Below are 20,362 nucleotides of genomic sequence, written 5' to 3' on the forward strand. Positions count from 1 at the left end.
ATTATCGTTACCAGTTAGAGCTTAACGTTTTTTGAAAAGAAAGATGGATAAACCTTTGATCTTTCTAAAACCCACCTAATTCAGGAGATAGTTTTTCTTCATAATCTTGTCTTCACCATAATCATTTAAAAATGAAGTAATCAAATTCAAAATTGATATTTCACAGAAAAGTAGAAAAGCATAACAGTCGTTTACATACACACATGAGCATAAACAAACAGACAAAGAAAAATTCACACTTTGTACAATAACGTTAGTAACAACGTTCAAATCACTGTTGGGGATAACAAGATCCTTTTACGGAAACATAAAAAAATCGCAAAACAAAAATGCTGGTTTTATTTAAACAAAACAGCAAAATTCAAACAAAAGTTGTATTTATCTTTCTCTTTTGAAAAATATTGAAATCTGAATAGAAAAAAAGTCATCTGAATGAAAATGTATCCGTCTTGTAATCATTTTTCAAAAAAATCATTGAGGTGAATTCGAGAGGATAAAAAAGACATTTTGAAGCTGACAAATTGTGACAGAAAACCATCAAACAGTTTTTACGTTGAACAAGTGAATCACGTCGTTGAATAAAACAGAATAAGCTTATCGTATGAGATGAAAATAATGATATTATGTACTTTACCTGAATTATTGTGTGACTGAGGTAATAATGATATTTACAAATTTATATCAAAATGATTCCAGTCAACCGCACTGGTGTATACTACTGAATCATGAACGGAATAAATAGTTAGGTAAACAAATACATTAACTGGGTAAACAAATAGGTAGTATCGAATTTGATATTATTAACAGTAACAATCATAATGATTCATTAGTTTTTAATAATGGATCTAATATATTCGACTGTCTTGATAATCGTCCAGATGTTAAGTCCGATTCCAACTCATATAACTGCCCCATAAATGCGAAATTCGGTGCAATCACCGAACGTCTCGATTTCACATATTGATAAGCATCGAGTAGCGACAAACTTGAATAGTTCATTAAATAAGCAATAATTAAAGCTGGTGATCTGGACACACCAGCTTGACAATGAACAAGTACAGTTTTGCCAGAGCAACGAACTTCTTCTATAGAGAGACAATTTTTTTAGAGAAAAAACATTGATAAAGTAAACGAAAATGAAACGTAACATTTTTTATTAGGTGACAATAATCATAAAATTAGAAAACATTACTTCATTCCCCATTTCAAACAAAATCTTAGGTGTAATGACAAAAGAAGTGAGTTGATGGAATCACTAGTATGATTGATGTAACGGAACAGAAGATTCGCTTATGCAACAAACCAATGAATTTCATTTGAATCTTAGAAAATGGAGTTAGGGGAAAATTGGTTGTATCTACTAGGGAATTCTAATTTTTGTTGATGAACAATACATTCAACCAAGCTATTGTGTTATAATATCAGGCAACAAGCAATTAATTTAAAGTAAGACATATAATTTACAGAGTTTAGTGGAGACTGACAAATATTTTATTTGAATCTATACTCCACTGGTTTCAGAATATATATATATATATATAAGAAGACCAACTGTAAAATATCAGTAATCTTATTTATCTAAAGTTCATTTTATCGCTATACCCTAGATTAAGCAAGATAACGGTTCATGTATAATAAGTCTACAATAACATTAGTATCATAACAGTCAATACACAATATATAAATAGCTAATAGTATTTTACATTAAATAGGAATAATATATTTGTAAAATCTCAGCGAATGAATTTGTAGTAAATCCAACTTTTCGCCTGGCAATCTGGTCCAAGCTTTTTCAAGGAATTATAATCAAACATCAAAATTATCGAATATAAATAGGTACACGGTTCTTCGTTTCATTGTACACTGAATAGGTCATCCAATCAACGTTAAAAAAGTCTAAACTAGATATATGATGTGATATGTGATGTGAAATGATAAGCGTTAATATAACATATGGTATAGAAAATGAAGTGGTGAGAGGAGAAAATTACATTCACACTATATATTGTCTCTTATCAGTGAATTTATAAGGAAACATACAATTTGTAATATATGATATGAACCATATCTGTCACAGCATGTATAAAATAAAGATAAATAAACAAAATAAAAACAGATCAGAGGGGCTTCTGTGGAGAATTTAGTATTTTCACAGTTGAAATCATGAGTCAATTGAAGCTAGACCACCATCGAAAACCTGGAAACACTGGACGGCCGTTTCGTCCTATTATGGGACTCCTCAGCAGTGCGCATCCACGATCCCGCACTCGTGAGACTCGAACCCGGGACCTACCAGTATCGAGCCGAAGCCCTTAATCGATAGACCACTGAGCCGGCATCTAACGGTGTTAATGTCTAACTTCGACCAATTCACGATTTTGAGCGACCGATCTTGGATGCGCACTGCTGAGGAGTCCCATAATAGGACGAAACGGCCGTCCAGTGTTTACAGGTTTTCCGTGGTGGTCTAGCTTCAATTGACTCATGATTTCAACTGTGAAAATAAAAATACAAATATATTATTCCTATTTAATGTCTTACATCAACTCGGCGCTCAAATACTGTGAAACTATTCGCTCTAATTTAGACGAGAGTTCTTATATAATAGTATTTTAGTTAAAAGAGTTTTGTGAAGACTGGTTTAATTTGTACGTCATATTCGTAATGGATTGATCTCAGTTGAGGTGCCATTAAATATCAATGGGCATTGGAAAACTGTGTGTCTTCGTCAAGACTGCTTTGTCCTAATACGAGGCTTTCCTCAGTAGTGAATATCCACGACCTCATGATGTCAGGAACCTACAGTCTTCATTTTACAAGATGAATATCTAACCAGTAAAACTACTGGATCAACATTCATTGATATAATTTCAACATCGATCAGTGTGAGATATAACACGACGATTATCCAACATTATAGGTGACAACTCTCACACTGTCGCCATGTCTGAACCCCACTTATAACGACTTCTCACTAGAACTTTAAAAATATCTTGAAGAAGGTCACTGGTGAATTGACTATTATAGTTTAGTTGAAAACGTTTTGTGGAGATTACTTTGATTTTGTAGGCATCAGTTGTGATTGATGTGCATTGCTGAGGAATCCTATGCCAGGACGTAACGGATTTCCAGTGCTGTTATGTTTCATTGGTACCCTAAATCAGATCATTTTTTAAAATGAATACTACCTAGAAAACAATATTTCGTTACATTTTGACTTCAGATATTCAATTCAACCATCAGATACACAGTGAATTTACGCAAAAATTATTCGATGAGTTCAAGCTTTTATTTAAAATTTTTGACTAGAGCAATAAAAAGACTTTTTTATGGAAATCATAAAGCCCAAAGAGTGTGTTATACAAAATTTGAATAGTCGATTACGTCTGACTAACAAAATAAATAAATAAATACTACAGTGGATTGATCAATAAGAGGATAAGGTATAATGTATAATGTACAATATGAAAATATTCAATCTTATCTAATAAGCATTAGTAACTATCACAAACAACTTGAAAAATCAACTAAGATATGGTTTTTTTCATTGTCTAGACATAATACCTATGTTTATCTGATGTCATGTTTATAATTAACAGAATGCGACAAAAAAAAATGAGATGAACTGTTATGGTTAATCTCAAATGGACACCTTCAGATAATATTCAATAAAAACATTTTTTAAACAAGGAATAACAATAAAAATAAACATAAACATTATAAATATATTAATTTATCTATAACCATCTACCCAATGCTCAATTTATTCGAAATTATTAAGTCATACCTTGTCAATGTTACCTACAAATTCATGAACATCATTCATAAATTTTGAAAAATAATTATTGTATACTAACATTGTGTTATTCGTTGTCACTAATTTGTTACCCCGATAACAACAATAACAACTTGAACTGATTAATCATTATAATCAGTTCTATGAATTATTGATCTGATCTGTCAATCATCAATGATAATGATCTTATTCAATGCGGTTAGGTTTAATAAAATGACAATTAATGTATTAGATATATATCTAACTTAGATCTACATATTTAAAACAAGTCTCCTATACTGTTACTTGCAAGAAATGATCTAATGCATAGAAAATGTGTTCAATATATGAACAGTTCAACTCATTAGATTTTATATGAATTTCAAATATTATTATATTCAAATTTGGCATATTGTATGTACATTACAATCATATTTAAACTGTCCTAAATATCTGTTTATCTAAGAAATTTATGTCAATTATTTAATGTTTTTTTGCTGAGGAGTCCCATAATAGGACGAAACGGCCGTCCAGTGTTTCCAGGTTTTCGATGGTGGTCTAGCTTCAATTGACTCATGACTTCAACTATGAAAATAGTAAATCCTCCACGAAAACCCCTTATGATCTAGAATAGTTATAACACAAATACTTCTTAAAAATTCATACATATGATCACATAACATCCTCCCAATATAGTACATTTGTTACTTAAGAATCACTTGTTCTAAATTCTGTATACTGTCGACAAAACGTGATATTTTATAGTTTTAGATTACAAATAACTACTGAAAACCAAGATAGTTTTCTTCAGTGCTCTCTAAAACCAGTACGTGATGGATAACTTCCTAATTCAACAAACTCCACGACACTGTATACTAAGATATTCAGTATTGTATGATCAAATGGTTTCATTCCTGACTGCTTAGTTAATAATAATAATAATAGTTATTATTATTATTATTGTATATGAAGAAAGAGAAAAGAGCATTTGGATGATATTACTGCTGCACAGTAGGACATTAATACAGTATGGCATTAGTCTGATGACCAACATTCGATGTGGTTTATCCGAGTAAAATTTATGTATTTGTTTCACCGCATTTATTACCCAATTAGATAAACATTTAAAACTTTAGATCCATCTCTTAAGTTTGGCATGAAGTTAAATCTATTTTAGATGAGTCACTGTTTGTCTAGAATCCACGTCTGTCTGTTTATCAATCCCTTTCTCAAAAACAAAAACAACGACATATTTTTCCAGACTGACTCAGCATAAATAGAAGCATAGCAGACAGTATTGTTCTTTTTACAAACTACAAAGCAGTGAATCACAACCAGGACATGACTCATCAAATTCGTATTATTTCAAGATTATACTAATTATATAGTGAAAGAAATTACAACGAAGACAAGAAAACAAAGTATGGTGTTGTTTTTTTTAAACTAGAGATTGTAATTTTTAAGACAAACGTTCGAAGAAAAGTATTTCTTATACTAAACTGTAACATTATTGACACAGATTCGACTGAACGAAAAATCCTATATTATGAAAATGTCTTATATCAGGCGGAATACACTAATTTCAAAATATTTCCCAGAATTATTCGTAAGTCCCATGTATAATATACTTAATACGCCGTTACACATGATGAGCCGATTTTCTTCAATTCCAGTGGGTAATTTCTAATCTGAATATCTTGGCGACATATTATTTGAATTTCATAGTGACTGAGGTGTGTTTAGGCACATAGTTTGACTAGTACGTATTAGTAACTATTTACATCATGCACCTGTTGCTCACCTCTATCTGAAACAGTTTTAACAACGGAAGGTCTTGTTAAGAATTGAAGTTAAAAGTTGTTCAATTTACGTCTTCTTGAAGTAACTGACTCTTACTTGTCAAATGGTCAGTGATGCAAACTACAACAATCATATATCCAGTTTGCATAGAAGGCTTCAACTAAGTGGCTACATAGGGAACAATCAAGTGATTTAGTTGTTGAAGTGTAACTAATTTTCACAGAAATAACATAAGTACACATTATTTGTTCAATGACCAAAAATTAGTGTTATTGAATATCATACAAATCGTAGTGAACAATGGACACAAAAATAAAAATATGGTATGACTATCTACATACCGATGAATTGAAATGCTGTTGTAAAATGCGATCGTAAATCTTGTGAATGTGAATCGTTTGCAGGGAGACGACAGCAATTAAATCGCGATTCATCAAGAAATGGTGTTTTAATAGTTACATTTAAAATTGAATCTATACTATATTTATTTAAAATCTTTTCATTTTGACCATCGTATTCATTCCCTATATTAGAAAAATAAGAAAGAAAGACAAAATGATCAAGACGAAATCAGGATTTCTGTAAATCGAGTACCAAAAAATTGTACAACACAAATCTCAATGAAATCATCCATTATCATATGTTTGCATGTCTATACCTGAGTCTATGCAAGTATCAACATCAAGTTATATATAGTATATTAACCTTAATTAAAAGTAATTTATCACGTGAATTTGTCACTGTCAAATTTATTTTTCCATAGGTGATGGATATGTTTTATAGGCGTACAAGTAACCAACCTTCACACTAACGTAGTATGAAGTTTACAATTTATAAATTTGTAGCTAGTAAAAGTGGATATGCATTTAGGTATATTATACTGAAAAGTTTATACATTTGTGTCTTTATTTAAAAGTACTATAAATATTACACACAAACGATATTATTACACTTATTGATTTATTTATGTAACTATAACAGAATTAAGGACGACATGTAAGCAATCTTTACTGTACTAATGTGAAATGTGACAACTTGAATACTTGTGCCATATTTTAATTTGTTGACAGATAAATAGGAAAATTTGACGAAACGAATAACTGAATATAAAATTTAACTCGAACAATGAGATGGCGGATCACTGTGTACTATTCTCGGTTTGTTACAAAAACCAAGCCTATACAGAAAATCGATTTGTGTGCCATGTTCTTTACAATTGATCGATCACTGGGTGGTGATCAATGTCATGTGTGTGCGATGTTCTGCATATCGATTGCAAAAGAAAAAAGAGGACTACTTTCAAATGATAAATAAATACCCAATACTAAATAGCTGTCATAGTATAAAACCAATCCTTTCCAACTAAGTATTATATTACCTGATTAACTAATTTCAAACTAAGATGGTAAGATTTTTAAACTTTTGATGTAGAGAGAATTGCCTGGAAAATGAATTGCTGGACAAAATCAAAAGCTGAAAATTTCTAAAAGGATATTTAGGACAAGATCCATGTGATAAAACTCTAAAATTATGATGAGTAAAACAGTGATAAATTTGGAAAGATATCATTATAAAATAAGATCTGAAGGTCATGGCTTCAATCCTCCGGAGTGGTACTTATGAATGTCTACTGCTTGGAAGTCCCATACTGGGGTAAAGCAAATGTCCAGTGTTCCCTGATTTTCAGCGATTGTTTAACTAAGATCAGTGTCATAATATAGAACTTGAAATAAGATAAGCATGCCAGAAATTTTATAAGTTTATTTATCGTGACGTTACTCAGTATGAAGTAAAATGGAGAGAGATTCAAGAGTGTGATAAAGCAATCAAAAGTGGTTTTAAGCAATAATTGATCACTTTTTTGAAACTTAGAGTAATGAGACCTAAGCTAACATAATATTAATATTTGATGGGCACATTGATGTATAAAACGCCTTTTTGATTACAAATGATTCACATTTATGTTGATACTAAATGTATTTACGACTGAATTCCACTGATTTTAAAACATCATAGCATGATGCCACCGACATGACAATAATCTATGATTCTGATAGAGTTTTGTTCTCTGAGCTACAAATCTTCTCCATCATCTCAAAATCTATGATTCTTTTATGCTGAGAATTATCGGTAAAGTTTAAGGACTTAACCTTATTGCACATACTGTCAAGTTATTTAGACCGAGATAAGTGGAATGGTCCACTAATGATCCTAGATGTAGTATGCCTATATGATCAAATGTTTTTTTTATTATTTAAAAAAGTGTTACTCATTTTAATGAACGAAATGCTTACAAACACCATAGTGAAACAAACAATATCTTATGTAATATAATTATAAGTTATTTCTACATGAAAATATAACATTACTACAACTCATCATATGAAATCATTTAATGGAATATTTTGTTTTTACCTAGATATAGAAAAGGGAATATTCGACTGATTTCGGCACGAAATATATCTTTTGGATCACCAGGATCATTATCAGTTACACAAAATTCTGCTAGATTCCATTGTTTTTCAACAAAATTTGCAGTTGAGCTATAACGGTTAATTATTGCTGAAGCCAAATGACTAGATTGTTTTACTGAGTTATGTAATCGAATCGGCTTGTGTTCTGTACTTCCTGCAGACAAGCCTAAACCCGGTAACAATATTGGCGAACATGTGAATTTTAATTTTCGACACCTTGTTTTTGTAAGTGAAATATTCAAAGAATGAGCTAACTTATCCTTGATATTTCTCGACTCATTATGAGAGATATTTTCAGTGGGACTAGTTTTTGACTCATCACTAATAGGTTGAGATTTGGTCAACGGCTGTTCACATAAATGATGATAAGAATTGCAAAACTCTTGAATACCGCCTAAACGAAAAAATAAAACAGAAAAAAGCAAAACAAGTGTTACTAAACATATTCCAAAACATATATATGTATACATAACGCCACTTGTAGTCCTTCTGGGGTTCCATCTGGTTCAAAGCCAGGGTAAAGGAGAAGGTTTGGAATGGGGTTAGAAACCTCATCCAATAGAAAACAACCTCGCTAAAAATGCCCACCAGATTAAACAAATTAAACCAATTGTACTCTACCATAGGAACCAAAGAATCTTCATTCAGAAGAATTATGACGCCTCATGGTGAAAGCCGAGATTCTTCAGAAGTCATGAAGCCAATGGCCCTTGCGACAACCAGAGCAACAATTAATATAAGTACATGAAATGTCCGGACTGGGTGGGAGAACAAGAGGATCAATCAAATAGCTGAGAAAATGAGGCGATACAACCTAGTGGTGCTTGGAATAAGTGAAACGCATTGTACCTAATCTGAATAGAAGAGATTGGATTCGGGAGAGATGCTGTTGTACTCTGGTTATGAACAGCAAAGTGCTTCGCACACACAAGTAGTTGTACTGATTCTGTCGAAGGAAGAACGAAAATCACTTATAAGATGGGAATCTCATGGATCCAGGATCATCAAAGCATCCTTCAATACAAAGAAGGAGGGAATCACAGTCAGTGTTACTCATTGCTATGCACCCACCAATGATGGAATTGACGATGGTAAAGATCAGTTCTATGAGAGGCTACATAGCTAAGCGCCCAGGAAAGGACCGCATCATCCTGATGGGAGACCTAAACAGCGGTTATGAAAATATCGTTGGACGACATGAACTAACTGGGAGAAAGAAACGAGAATGGTGAGATATTCGCAAAATTATGTGCATTCAACAAAATGGTTATAGGCAGAACTGTTTCCCCCACAAACGCACACACAAAGCTACGTAGATCTCACCGAACCACAATACACAAAACCAGATCGATCAAGACAGTCCTACTGTACGGAGCCGAAACTTGGAGAACTACCACAATCATCATCAAAGAGGTACAAGTATTTATAAATAGTCGTCAATGAAAGATACTCAATGTCCGTCGACTGGATACTATCAGCAACAGCCTACTGTAGGAGAGAAGAAACTAACTTTCAACTGACGAAGTGAGAGAAGACATTGAAGGGGTATAGGACATTTATTGAGGAAATCAACAAACTGCATCACAATATATATATATATATATATATATATATATATATATATGACATATCAAGTACAGATTAGTGTACTCAGGTCTCATATCTACATATTTTGTCATGGTGAACGTTCAAACCTGATTCACTTATCTTGATTTAATTAACTGCGTAACATCGCTGTCCAACAAGCGAAACGTGTGGTTAAAAGCCAAGTACATAAACCTGTAGTTGGCAGACAAGTTACCTACGATTTTCGTAGCTGAGTACAGTATTTTATCAATAGTTGACCTTATCCAATATTGCGAAATTTTCAATAATTTAAAAATACATTATTGCATATGAGTGTCATTCTAATGTGCTTAAATAATGTAATTAGGCAGCCGGTCAATACAACTAGTGTATCTATAAAATAAATTCATTTCTATTACTACTAATTATAGCAGTTTCTATAATTGTTTCAAGTTAAACTTATAAGCCTATAGCTGAAGCTTGGACGGTCGATAAACCTGAAACATGACCAACCCATGACTATTTCAGTAGGAGTGAAATTTTTCTAAGTGAAACTAATTAGAATCTTCAGAAACTAAGAGAAAGCTTTGTATAGCAATTGATGTCGGTTTACGATATTCTGTAAACGGTCAATAGTAAAAAGTTATTTACCCAACTTCGGAACTATCTAGTACTGAATACAAAACTTACTTAGTTACTTACTTACGCCTGTTACCCCTTGTCGAGGAGCATAGGCCGCACACCAGCATTCTCCATCTAACTCTGTCCTGGGCAATCCATTCCACTTCTTTCCAGTCACCATTCATCCTTTTCATATCTGCTTCTATTTCCCAGCGTAATGTGTTCTTTGGCCTTCCTCTTTTCCGTTTCCCTTCCGGATTCCAAGTTAGAGCTTGCCTCGTGGTGTAGTTTGGTGATTTCCTTAATGTATGTCCTATCCACTTCCAACGTCTTTTCCTGATTTCCTCTTCGGCTGGAAGCTGGTTTGTCCTCTCCCACAGAAGGCTGTTGCTGATGGTATGAGGCCAGTGAATGTTGAGTATTTTGCGAAGACAACTATTTATAAATACTTGTACCTTCTTGACGATGGATGTAGTAGTTCTCGAAGCTTCAGCTCCGTACAGTAGAGCTAACTGTCTTGACGTTCGTACTGAAGATTCTCACTTTGAAGTTAGTTGACAGTTGTTTTGAGTTCCATATGTTCTTCAATTGTAGAAATGCTGCCCCTGCTTTGCCAATCCTCACCTCTTTATCTTCATCCGATCCTCCTTGTTCATCGAGAACGCTTACCAGGTACGTGAAAGATTCCACGTCTTTCAGAGTTTCTCCATCAAATGTGATTGGGTTGGCGTTCTCTGTGTTGTATTTGAGGATCTTGCTTTTTCCTTTGTGTATATTGAGGCTGCTGCTACTCTAGTTGTCTTCCTCTGTATTTGTTCATGTGTATGAGATAGGAGGACTAAATCATCTTCGAAGTCCAAATCTTCTAGTTGCGTCCAAGTTGTCTATTATATACCGTGCTTCCCCTTAGATATCGAGGTCTTCATGATCCAGACAACCACCAGAAGAAAGAGAAAGAGGAAGAGTAAGCAGCCTTGTCTGACACCGGTCCTTACTTGGAATGCGTCTGTCAGCTGTCCTCCGTACACGACTTTGCACTTTAGTCCGTCTTATGAGTTCCGGATATTGTTGACAATCTTCTCAGGAACTCCACTCAATTAATTGTTCGATGATGATCCGTAGTGTCGCAATCCGATCGTTGCTGAATCCAGGCTGTTGATCTCGAAGTCAGGTGTCTACTGCGCCTTTCATCCGGTTCAGCAACACTCTGTTGAGGACTTTTCCTGGAATACGAAACACTTAACAATCAAACCTCCAAATCTTACAGTAAACACTAAATAAATCAGTCACTAAATTGAAATCTAATGCTTTATCCATTCGTAGATTTTTCACATTTTATCTCACTCCGAATATTACACTTTTTACATCATCTTTTAGAACTACATGAAGTTAAATCCCAAGCAAGTAATCATTGATTTTTAGGTGGAAATTCACATAACTAAATATCTCTCTAATTTAAATAAATGTCTTCTAAAATATGGAGATAACATTGTGTTTCGTAAAACTATATAATGGCGCTTCATAATTCCGACCTTTACGTATCACCATCTTAAATACTAAGAATACTAAGGTTGAAATTTACGAGATTATTTATACTATTTTATCCGTTCGTAGTGAAATGGATATTATCAGAATGTTTATATCTATCTGTATGAAGTCATTTGATTTTATTAACTCAATACTAATAAGACAGAAAGCAAACTTATTACGCATTAAAAAATGGTTTCATCAGAAATTACTTTAGTTGATCCTAGATCTAGTAATACACAGTGCTAAGTAACTTCCATATTACGATCTCCAACATCTATTTGGTTGAAAACGACGAAGATGAATGCCCACTGGCAGATTATATTGAGCGAAGATCTACGTATTAAGAAAACTTTTGCCATTTTAAACCAAAATTTTGAAAGTGTACAATGGTGAGTTATTATTATTATTATTATTATTATTATTGTGTCTTAAACTAGAAAATAAAACTATATGGACGTTTAAAATATTTAATAGATAATTTCTAGTTAAAATCTTCTCCAATGTCTACAATCTAATAAAATGTATTAACTTCGCCTGAAACCTTTCTAGGATTAGAGCCATTCCCAAGCCTAGATAAAGGAGGGTTGGGCATAGGGCTAGTAATCCTGTCCAGTAGCAAACAACCTTATCAAAAATACGCTAAAAATTATAATATAATAATTTTCTCCTATTTTCATCTAAAAGAATCTATTTTATTATTTAAGGTTTGAACTGAACACTTTAACAACCACGTGATAAAATCAATAATCTGATAATTTCAAAAACAAATAAACAAAGCTGCTAAAATTAGTAGGTTTTTGTCAAGTCTAACGTTAACTAATAGGCATAAGTAAAACCTCATAAAAATTTTTTATTATTTGTGAAATATTTGTTCCATGAAAATGTGCCTTCACACTCTCCTGAAACTAATGTATCAAAAAAATTCAGCTTATAAGAAAGTGCTTATTTTGCTAAACAGAAACAGTTAGCAAGTAATTCAACAAAAATATGGTTTGTGAACCGTATTCGTCACAGACTGATTTCGCTTTAGGGGCCACTAAACAGCTATTTCGCCCTATAATGAGACTGTTCAGAAATGGTCATCCCTGGAATCAGACCCAAGAATAAGATCCAATAATACGATTTCAAATTCAGTTGATTTGAGATATTGCACAACGATTATCCAATGTTATTGGTAACAACTATTCCACTTTCTAAGTTACTGAACTCCGTCAATTTTTATTGATACTTCGAATAAAACCAATCTGTGACGAATATAACATACAAAGTAATCCAATCGTCAACAAAACAAGCTGAAGACAACAAAGAACAATTTAGTTACCTAACCAAGTTTTGAATCGAAGTTAAGTCTTCAATAAGACACTAAGGTTTTAAAAAATACTCTCACTGAACACTTGAATTTATACATGAGACCTTAATCATTGGAGTTTTCTTCTCAGAGATTATACATAAAATACTGAGTGCACTTTTATTTTATGAGGAATGTAGTCAATAATATGTGTTTCATGTGACACATACATGACAATAAACATGTAAACAGTTTTTTTAATTGAAACCTTTCTTTAATCTCGATTACGTTATGTTTTTATCAAAGATACTAACAAGAAAATACATATTTATAAGAAGCGATGCATGTGTATGAAATATATTTTAGTTACCTTTAAGAACTCTTGCATCTAAATGATGAACATCAATCAAGTGTTTAACCAAGCAGTGAAGAAGATCTTTTAACATAGGAAATTCATCGATATCAGAATCAGTATAGATGATTATTAAACGGTAGTTTGGTTGGTAGCCCTTTAGATGATGGGCATTAAAACATTGTTCTCTAGCACGTAAATAATTATTTAGTACTGGCAATGCACGACGTAACTTCACACGAGATTCACACGGTATGCCGATTGCTGTTTGTATTCGTAAATTAGCTTGAGAGGCAAGGCTTCTAATGTCAAGTATAAGTGGTAAACACTGTTTGCATGAATAGTTTGAGGTTAGTAATGAAGCCAGTTCATCACAATCAATAAAATTTATGTCTGAACTAACAGGATTATTGCTAGCTTGATTGTTTTCAGATGGATAATTTACTGCAATCGGTGATAGAATATCCAACGGAGTTGATGTCATCTGATTACTTAACGTCAAGTGGTGAACTGATTCAAACTTCGGGCGTTTTCCTTCATTTTTACATTCTAAAATCGTTTCATCAGCATCACTTTGTGATGACTGCCTGCATGTTCGTTTTTGACCAGTATTTTCGGGCACTACATTCATCGTTAACAAATTGTGTGGTAAATTTTCCTGAAATTCAATACTTTGACAGTGAATTGTCATTGTAATATGGATCTAACCCCGATCGCCCCGGTGGACGGTATACGGGTTATCTACACTTGACGAAGCGTAAACTGACTATTATTTATTGTATCTGAAGGTCATATTTTAATACACCAATAGTCTATCAGTTTTCATAATCCTATGCTGAAATCTAATTGGTTTAAATATTGGTATAGTGATTGATTACGGGTGTTAGATGACGAAGATAAATGTGATTTAGATCAGTCACATGGATTATCTAGTGATTTTTAGGTAGACCATAACTTGATTGACATTTTATTAAAAATATTCTTTACAAAATGGTCATTTTTATTTCGCTTATTGTTTGCCATTTACCGATGAATTTTTTCTCTTAAATTTTCTATTGGTAACACGAACTTTTGGTGAAATTTCATAATTTTTTTATTAGATTAGGTTATCCTTAAAGTTAGTTCGTCTCTCTTCAAATGTACTGTCAAGATAATTTAGATCCAATTCGTTACCCGATCACTCTGATAAGTAAAATGTATAAATATTTGTTGATGACTAGATTTCAACTAAATTTCGACTCCTTAGCTTAATTGTATCATATTCACCCTTGAAAATTAAAGGCTATGTAATCCCGAATTTAAGATGAAATATCTGCACCAGTGCTTTCGGATTTTCAGTGACTTTACAACTAATATCAACACATGATGTTAAGCATATAAACAGCTATTTAAAAGGTAACTGTATGTCGTATGGATATTCTTCTTAAGACATAAAGCTTTTATTTCCTCATCCTTAATCAGTTTTGAAAAATAAAGTAGAACTTTGAAAAAGGCTTCGTTTGATTAAAATGTACTGCAGACTGACTTAAGGTTTTATCCTTCTGATTATTAGTTAAAGATGTGGAGTTTGGAGTGATAAGGTGGTCGTTGGAGGTAGTCAACGAAATCCTGTTTAGACCTAGGTTTCGTGCGATTTGGGGCTCGTCAGTAAGGTGTACCTGTAGTCCTGAGGTAACTGGTTCTCCCTGATGGACTCGACGCGATCACCCAGTTTCATAGTCACAGACGTTACCACTAAGCTATCTGGGCGGTGAATGACCTTCTTTAGGACTGAGATTTATTTACAATTAATTGATCATTGGATGGTGACCATCGGTCAAATCAATTAATATATCGATTATTGTATATCTAGTCAATCATGATTATTTATCTCCACCAAAACTCTCATTTGAAATTACTCGCGAAGTGGGACAAACTGGTCTAAAGGCAAACCGGGTGAGAACTTACTTAAGCGGAGGGGTTGGCATTTAGTCAATTCAAGCTCGATCTTTTAATTTATAAGCGGTAAATTCCATAGTTTACTTTAGTACTAGCACTTATTATTTTAGTTATTTCTTGATACGTGCTTGATTTCCTCCTCTTATCTTATATTCTTCAAATATATAATAATCTTTCACATCTTTGTTCTAAATCTTATTTTGAAACACTTTCGCTCATACTTTTATTCTTTATATAATCGTCAATTGAATAGTCTTTCATGTGTTATATCATCCGGATTACCATTTGACTTTTGCGTAACTTTAATTTCTTAAAGACCTTCAGCACCTCTGTTAGTGACTCAATAGTTCTCTGTTTTTACTGTAGACTACTATATGTAAAAATTAACTTTAACTACGACTATGCAGCTCTAGTAAATAACATCGTTGAAAACAAAATTTTCTTCAATGAGACTTTTTTATTTTGTTGATTGACTCGATGGGTTCCTATGGTAATTAAAAGTATCCGAATTAATATACTAACAAAGAATTTCCGAAGAGTGCAATTTAAGGCAGGTAGAACTAGATGAGCACAAATAAACTTATCATATCTGGAAATTCGTAATCAGTGGGTAATCACGTACAAATGAATCATTAATTCATGTAAATACCACAGTTTCTTTCGTTAATTTCAGTCAACCTTAACTGTATCGCTTAAAGTAACAGAATTTCGTAAGCATATTATGATTTTTATGCGTATAAGGTGCATGAATTTGCAATACAGTTCCGTTTCAATTCTCAACAGGTATGCAATATCTAACATTTTTCCATCTATTTAATGAGTGAATGCGGTATAAAAAAAAGTATGATTTTCATCTAGGATTTCATTTCAAGCTTTAACTTTTACTTTGTGTTTTTATTTTCTCATTCAGAAAGTTGGGATACACTACAGTGGGGGTGCTCACAGATGACATTTGTAGACAGCTTTAAATGGTTTTCTCAAGCATCTATACACTGAACGAGTTCCTGTTCTCCTATATATCGCTGATAGAATGAGTTGTCTAAAACAATTCGCTTAGAAAATATAGACTATCATACCAATCTCTGCTGATTTACGCTATCAACACAATATCAAAACAAATAAATATCCTGGATATTGTTACATTCATGCTGTTTTTATGCTCCACCGTCGCACTACAGGTTTTATCTCGTTAATCCCAAGAGTTTCAGGACGCCTGGTAAAACTTGAGAGTCAGCTGCTACCAAAACGTATGGATGAAATAGGTTTCCCTTTTTAATGTGAATAATTGTGTATGTTATTCTCATGTATACAACCTATTAGATCATAACTTGGTTATTATGAAATTTAAGTGGAACAACTACGGTAATTGGTAGACTTTTACTATATTTATCTTGTAGCGAAACAACAGAGGAGTACGTACGAAATCATGAATTGAATTAATTATGAGATGAATGAAATATCTTGGGAGTGAAAGTGCTTGTAAACATTTTCAGGTAAAGATAAATGGTAACCAATCCCTGTTCAAAAACTTCTGTGTATTTTTCTAATGTTCACAAGTAAAATGACTATTAGACAGGAATTTATTGCAATAGTGCATAGTATCTACCGATAATTATTAACTGTATTAAAATACATGGTACCGAATATTATCAATAATATTTTAATAGTGATACAGATATTTACCAATTAGTTGCTCTTTAACCCATGAACAGTTAACATGGATTTCCGAATTTCACGTCAGAAATTTAAAATCTCCATTTGAAATCTGATTGGTCTTTCAGTTTAATATATTTTCATTACAATCGCTTTAGATTTAAAAAGACAATGTCTACTTGAAGGAATAACGTATTTTCCAGACGAAAGAGTTAAGGTTATCCTGAACATTTTCATTATTCACTTAATCTATCCCACTCAGTAATTTCCGTCATTTTTCTATTCATTTAGTGAGGAATTCCTGTTCAGTTTTCATAAGAGATTTCAAAACAAGTGGTTGAAGTTATTCACTACTGTCGGCTATTAACATGTCTAGTGTAGCACTATCCAGAATCTTGGATGAAAAACACAGATACAGTTGGAGTTAGGCTTTCAAGCAAAATTTTGGGTGAAAAACATACCATTCTTTCACTAGACGTACGGAAATATCGTTACAAGCATTGAACATAAAACATTTATCATAAATTGAGAACATTGTGAACAATTTTAGCCTATGAATGTTGAACAAATTTTTAAAATAAGTAATCTGAGCGTTGTAGTAGTTTTAGTCATCAAGTTATAATACGAGTTGAATTCAGGATTTACAATACCTATACATATACTATACATATTTATGAACTCTGTATCGTTTCACAAATATGTTTGTATAATTTAGATATTTTGTATTAGATATAATTTATATGATAAATACCTAACAATGAAAGCTGTTATATGTTGGAGAGAAAAATCAAATACAATTGATATTAGGCTATATCGAGGGAATACGCACAGTATGCACATATGTCAATAAGAGACTGACCAGTTGCAGTCCTAAACATCAATAGGAAGATTCAAACAAGTAATACTGAGTGAATTTAAAGTTCACCGCATTGCACAAGCAAGTGTCTATCTGGACTCAGTAGCTGAGTGGATAACGCAATGGCGTTTGAAGCGAAAGGTACTGGGTTCGAGTCCCAGAGTGAACATCAACTCTGAGATGCAGGTACATCCAGCTGACGGGTCTCGAATAGGACGAAACGCGCGTCCTGGATTCTACTGCTAGCCACTATCCATGTTTGCTTAAAATACAATTGTGTTTTATTAAACATTAAAACAATCACTGCATAACTGGTACAAAGCATCAGTACCTGTCTAAGATAACTAATTTTGTTTAAAAATTCTAGTTTTATCAAAACTAAGCAAACTTATTTGGATTTAAAAGTACATGGAATATCAAACATTGGAATTTCATTTATCTAAAACATTCAAATTTCATTGCTACAGTTTTATTTAAACAATAGCAGTGTAACCCAAACAATAGTAACCTAGATTTTGTAGATTATTATGATATAATGTTATGACAACGAATTAAGGTTAAACATCAATGAATAAAATAAACAACAACAATAATAAAACATTCATAGTATTATGACTCACCATTTTTTTGAATCTGTTTACGAGAAATTAATAGTAGGTTATAATCTATCTATTGATTGAAAGGTACACTGCCAGTGTTTAGGACAAGTGTTTCAGTTTTTAGTATAACTAATTGGTAATACATTAAACATTTAAGCCCAGGATGGACTATTTTCTTTATCGATTGTAAAGAAATCCAGAAACAAAGATAAGAGGTTATTTCGTCTTCTAAACTATTTGTAAATTCACATATGTATGGATGTTTTCTTAGGTAGTTGTATTGTAAAAATGGTACACTTTCTACTTGTATGCTAATCTATTTCATTTGTAACAATATCTACGTCGAACTTTGAACTCTGTCAACCTTCCGCTTAAAGTTGATATTTCAAAACATTAAAATCAAAACCTAATCAAATTCATGATACTCATGTTTTAAAACAGATAGCAGCTATTTTCAGTCAATCATTGTATTGCGCTAATAATTTTGTTGATTGTGTGGAAGTCCTGGACATAGGTTTCCTATTAATTGGCACTCGTTAGTAATATACATAGGTAATATTTTGGAAATAGATATTCCTTGTGGAATTAGAATTCTAGTCACCTAGTTTCACAATCAAGGATGCTACCACTGAAGTATTCAGTCCTCTCGATTGGGGCATTAAGTTTCTCTTATTGATGAGTATCAGTTATCAGGAAGTGGCTTATTGTGTATTTCATCTGGTTAACTTTCACTAAACATAATTTGCTCAGTTTCTATAGTTGTTAAGTGTAACTGACATAACTATATGCATCAATATTGAAAAACGTTGATATCTGATTGAAAAAAGAGAAATATCTTGTTCGTCACTGAAAAAGATAAATTAAGCAACTCTTATTAATTATGATGTAACTGAAAGTTGTCGATAAGAATACTTGCATAATGATTATTCTAAATTTATCATTAATCATCGGTTAGACGTAACTTTGAGAGGCGCATTATCTATTAGAGATTAAACCCAGATCAAAAAGTATAACTATTCAAGACGTTAATACTGAGCTTTATATTATATCAGTGTCATAAGTTTTAAAAATCCCTGAAGAATAAGTAAGATTAAGTTAAACCCGGTTCTGTTGATTGTGAAATAATTTCTAACCCAATGTGACAGTGAAATAAGGAATTATTTGTTATGATTTATCTATATGACTTGTTGTTTACAGTTTAATTGAATTATTTTAGATGTTTGACATTCTTTTAGTCAATTGGTTTATTTTTCTCCAGTGATCACCATAATACTTGCTCACTAATGATAGGTTAGATATTTAAAGTATATGTAAGAGAAAAAGCATTTGTTAAACAACTTTTACTATCCAATTCTTTTTGCATTAATTCTTTAGTTTTCTCAAAAAACAAAATAGTTGACCTGTGAAGCTTTCAATTAGATAGTTATGAAGATAACTGGTCACTGTTCAATAACTGAATTTTAAATGTCAGCGATCATGAATTTCTAGATTTAAAAAAAATCTTGCAAATAGTTTTCTTTAGTAGTCCATAAATACAACAATAACAGTCGTTAAAGAATAAAATATATACATCTATTCTGTAGGTTTTCTTTAGCTATCTACAACCTTAATGTGATAGTATTGATTATTAAAACAAACAGATGTTCTAACTTCATTTAGCGTTGATTAAAAAAGTCTTGATGTTGGTTGAGAACCATAGGAAGTTGGATTAGTCCAAAGTAATAAATGCTACAATGATGAGATAGATATCAGAATTAATCCAATAAAATTAGATCGCTTCAATGAAGACAATTCGGTTTCCAAAAATGTCACTAACTTTAACTGTACAATCGAATTACATGTAGTAATCCATGAACAAAATAAAGCATTGTAAAGTCACTAAACCTCTCAAGAATTGAATATAACTGTCC

At 32.4% G+C, this 20,362-nt stretch overlaps 1 protein-coding gene and 1 non-coding gene across 2 annotated transcripts; one reads left to right on the forward strand and one right to left on the reverse strand.

The window, feature by feature from the left end:
- Positions 1–556: 556 nt before the first annotated feature.
- Smp_034500 (putative dual specificity protein phosphatase) lies at positions 557–14,138 on the reverse strand. The gene is made up of 4 exons (XM_018793582.1): positions 13,425–14,138; positions 7,991–8,443; positions 5,917–6,099; positions 557–1,085 (listed from the first exon to the last, which is right to left on the reverse strand). Exons 1-4 carry the CDS (start codon positions 14,095–14,097, stop codon positions 814–816), a joined length of 1,581 nt encoding a protein of 526 aa, XP_018648080.1. The 5' UTR covers positions 14,098–14,138; the 3' UTR covers positions 557–813.
- Positions 14,139–17,953: 3,815 nt separating this feature from the next.
- On the forward strand, positions 17,954–18,020 carry Smp_tRNA_00546_Gln_TTG.1.1. Its single transcript has one exon. It is a non-coding gene (tRNA).
- The last annotated feature ends 2,342 nt before the right edge of the window (positions 18,021–20,362 follow it).

Source organism: Schistosoma mansoni, chromosome 1, assembly GCF_000237925.1.
Source record: "Schistosoma mansoni strain Puerto Rico chromosome 1, complete genome".
In the NCBI taxonomy this organism is placed as follows: Eukaryota; Metazoa; Platyhelminthes; class Trematoda; order Strigeidida; family Schistosomatidae; genus Schistosoma; species Schistosoma mansoni.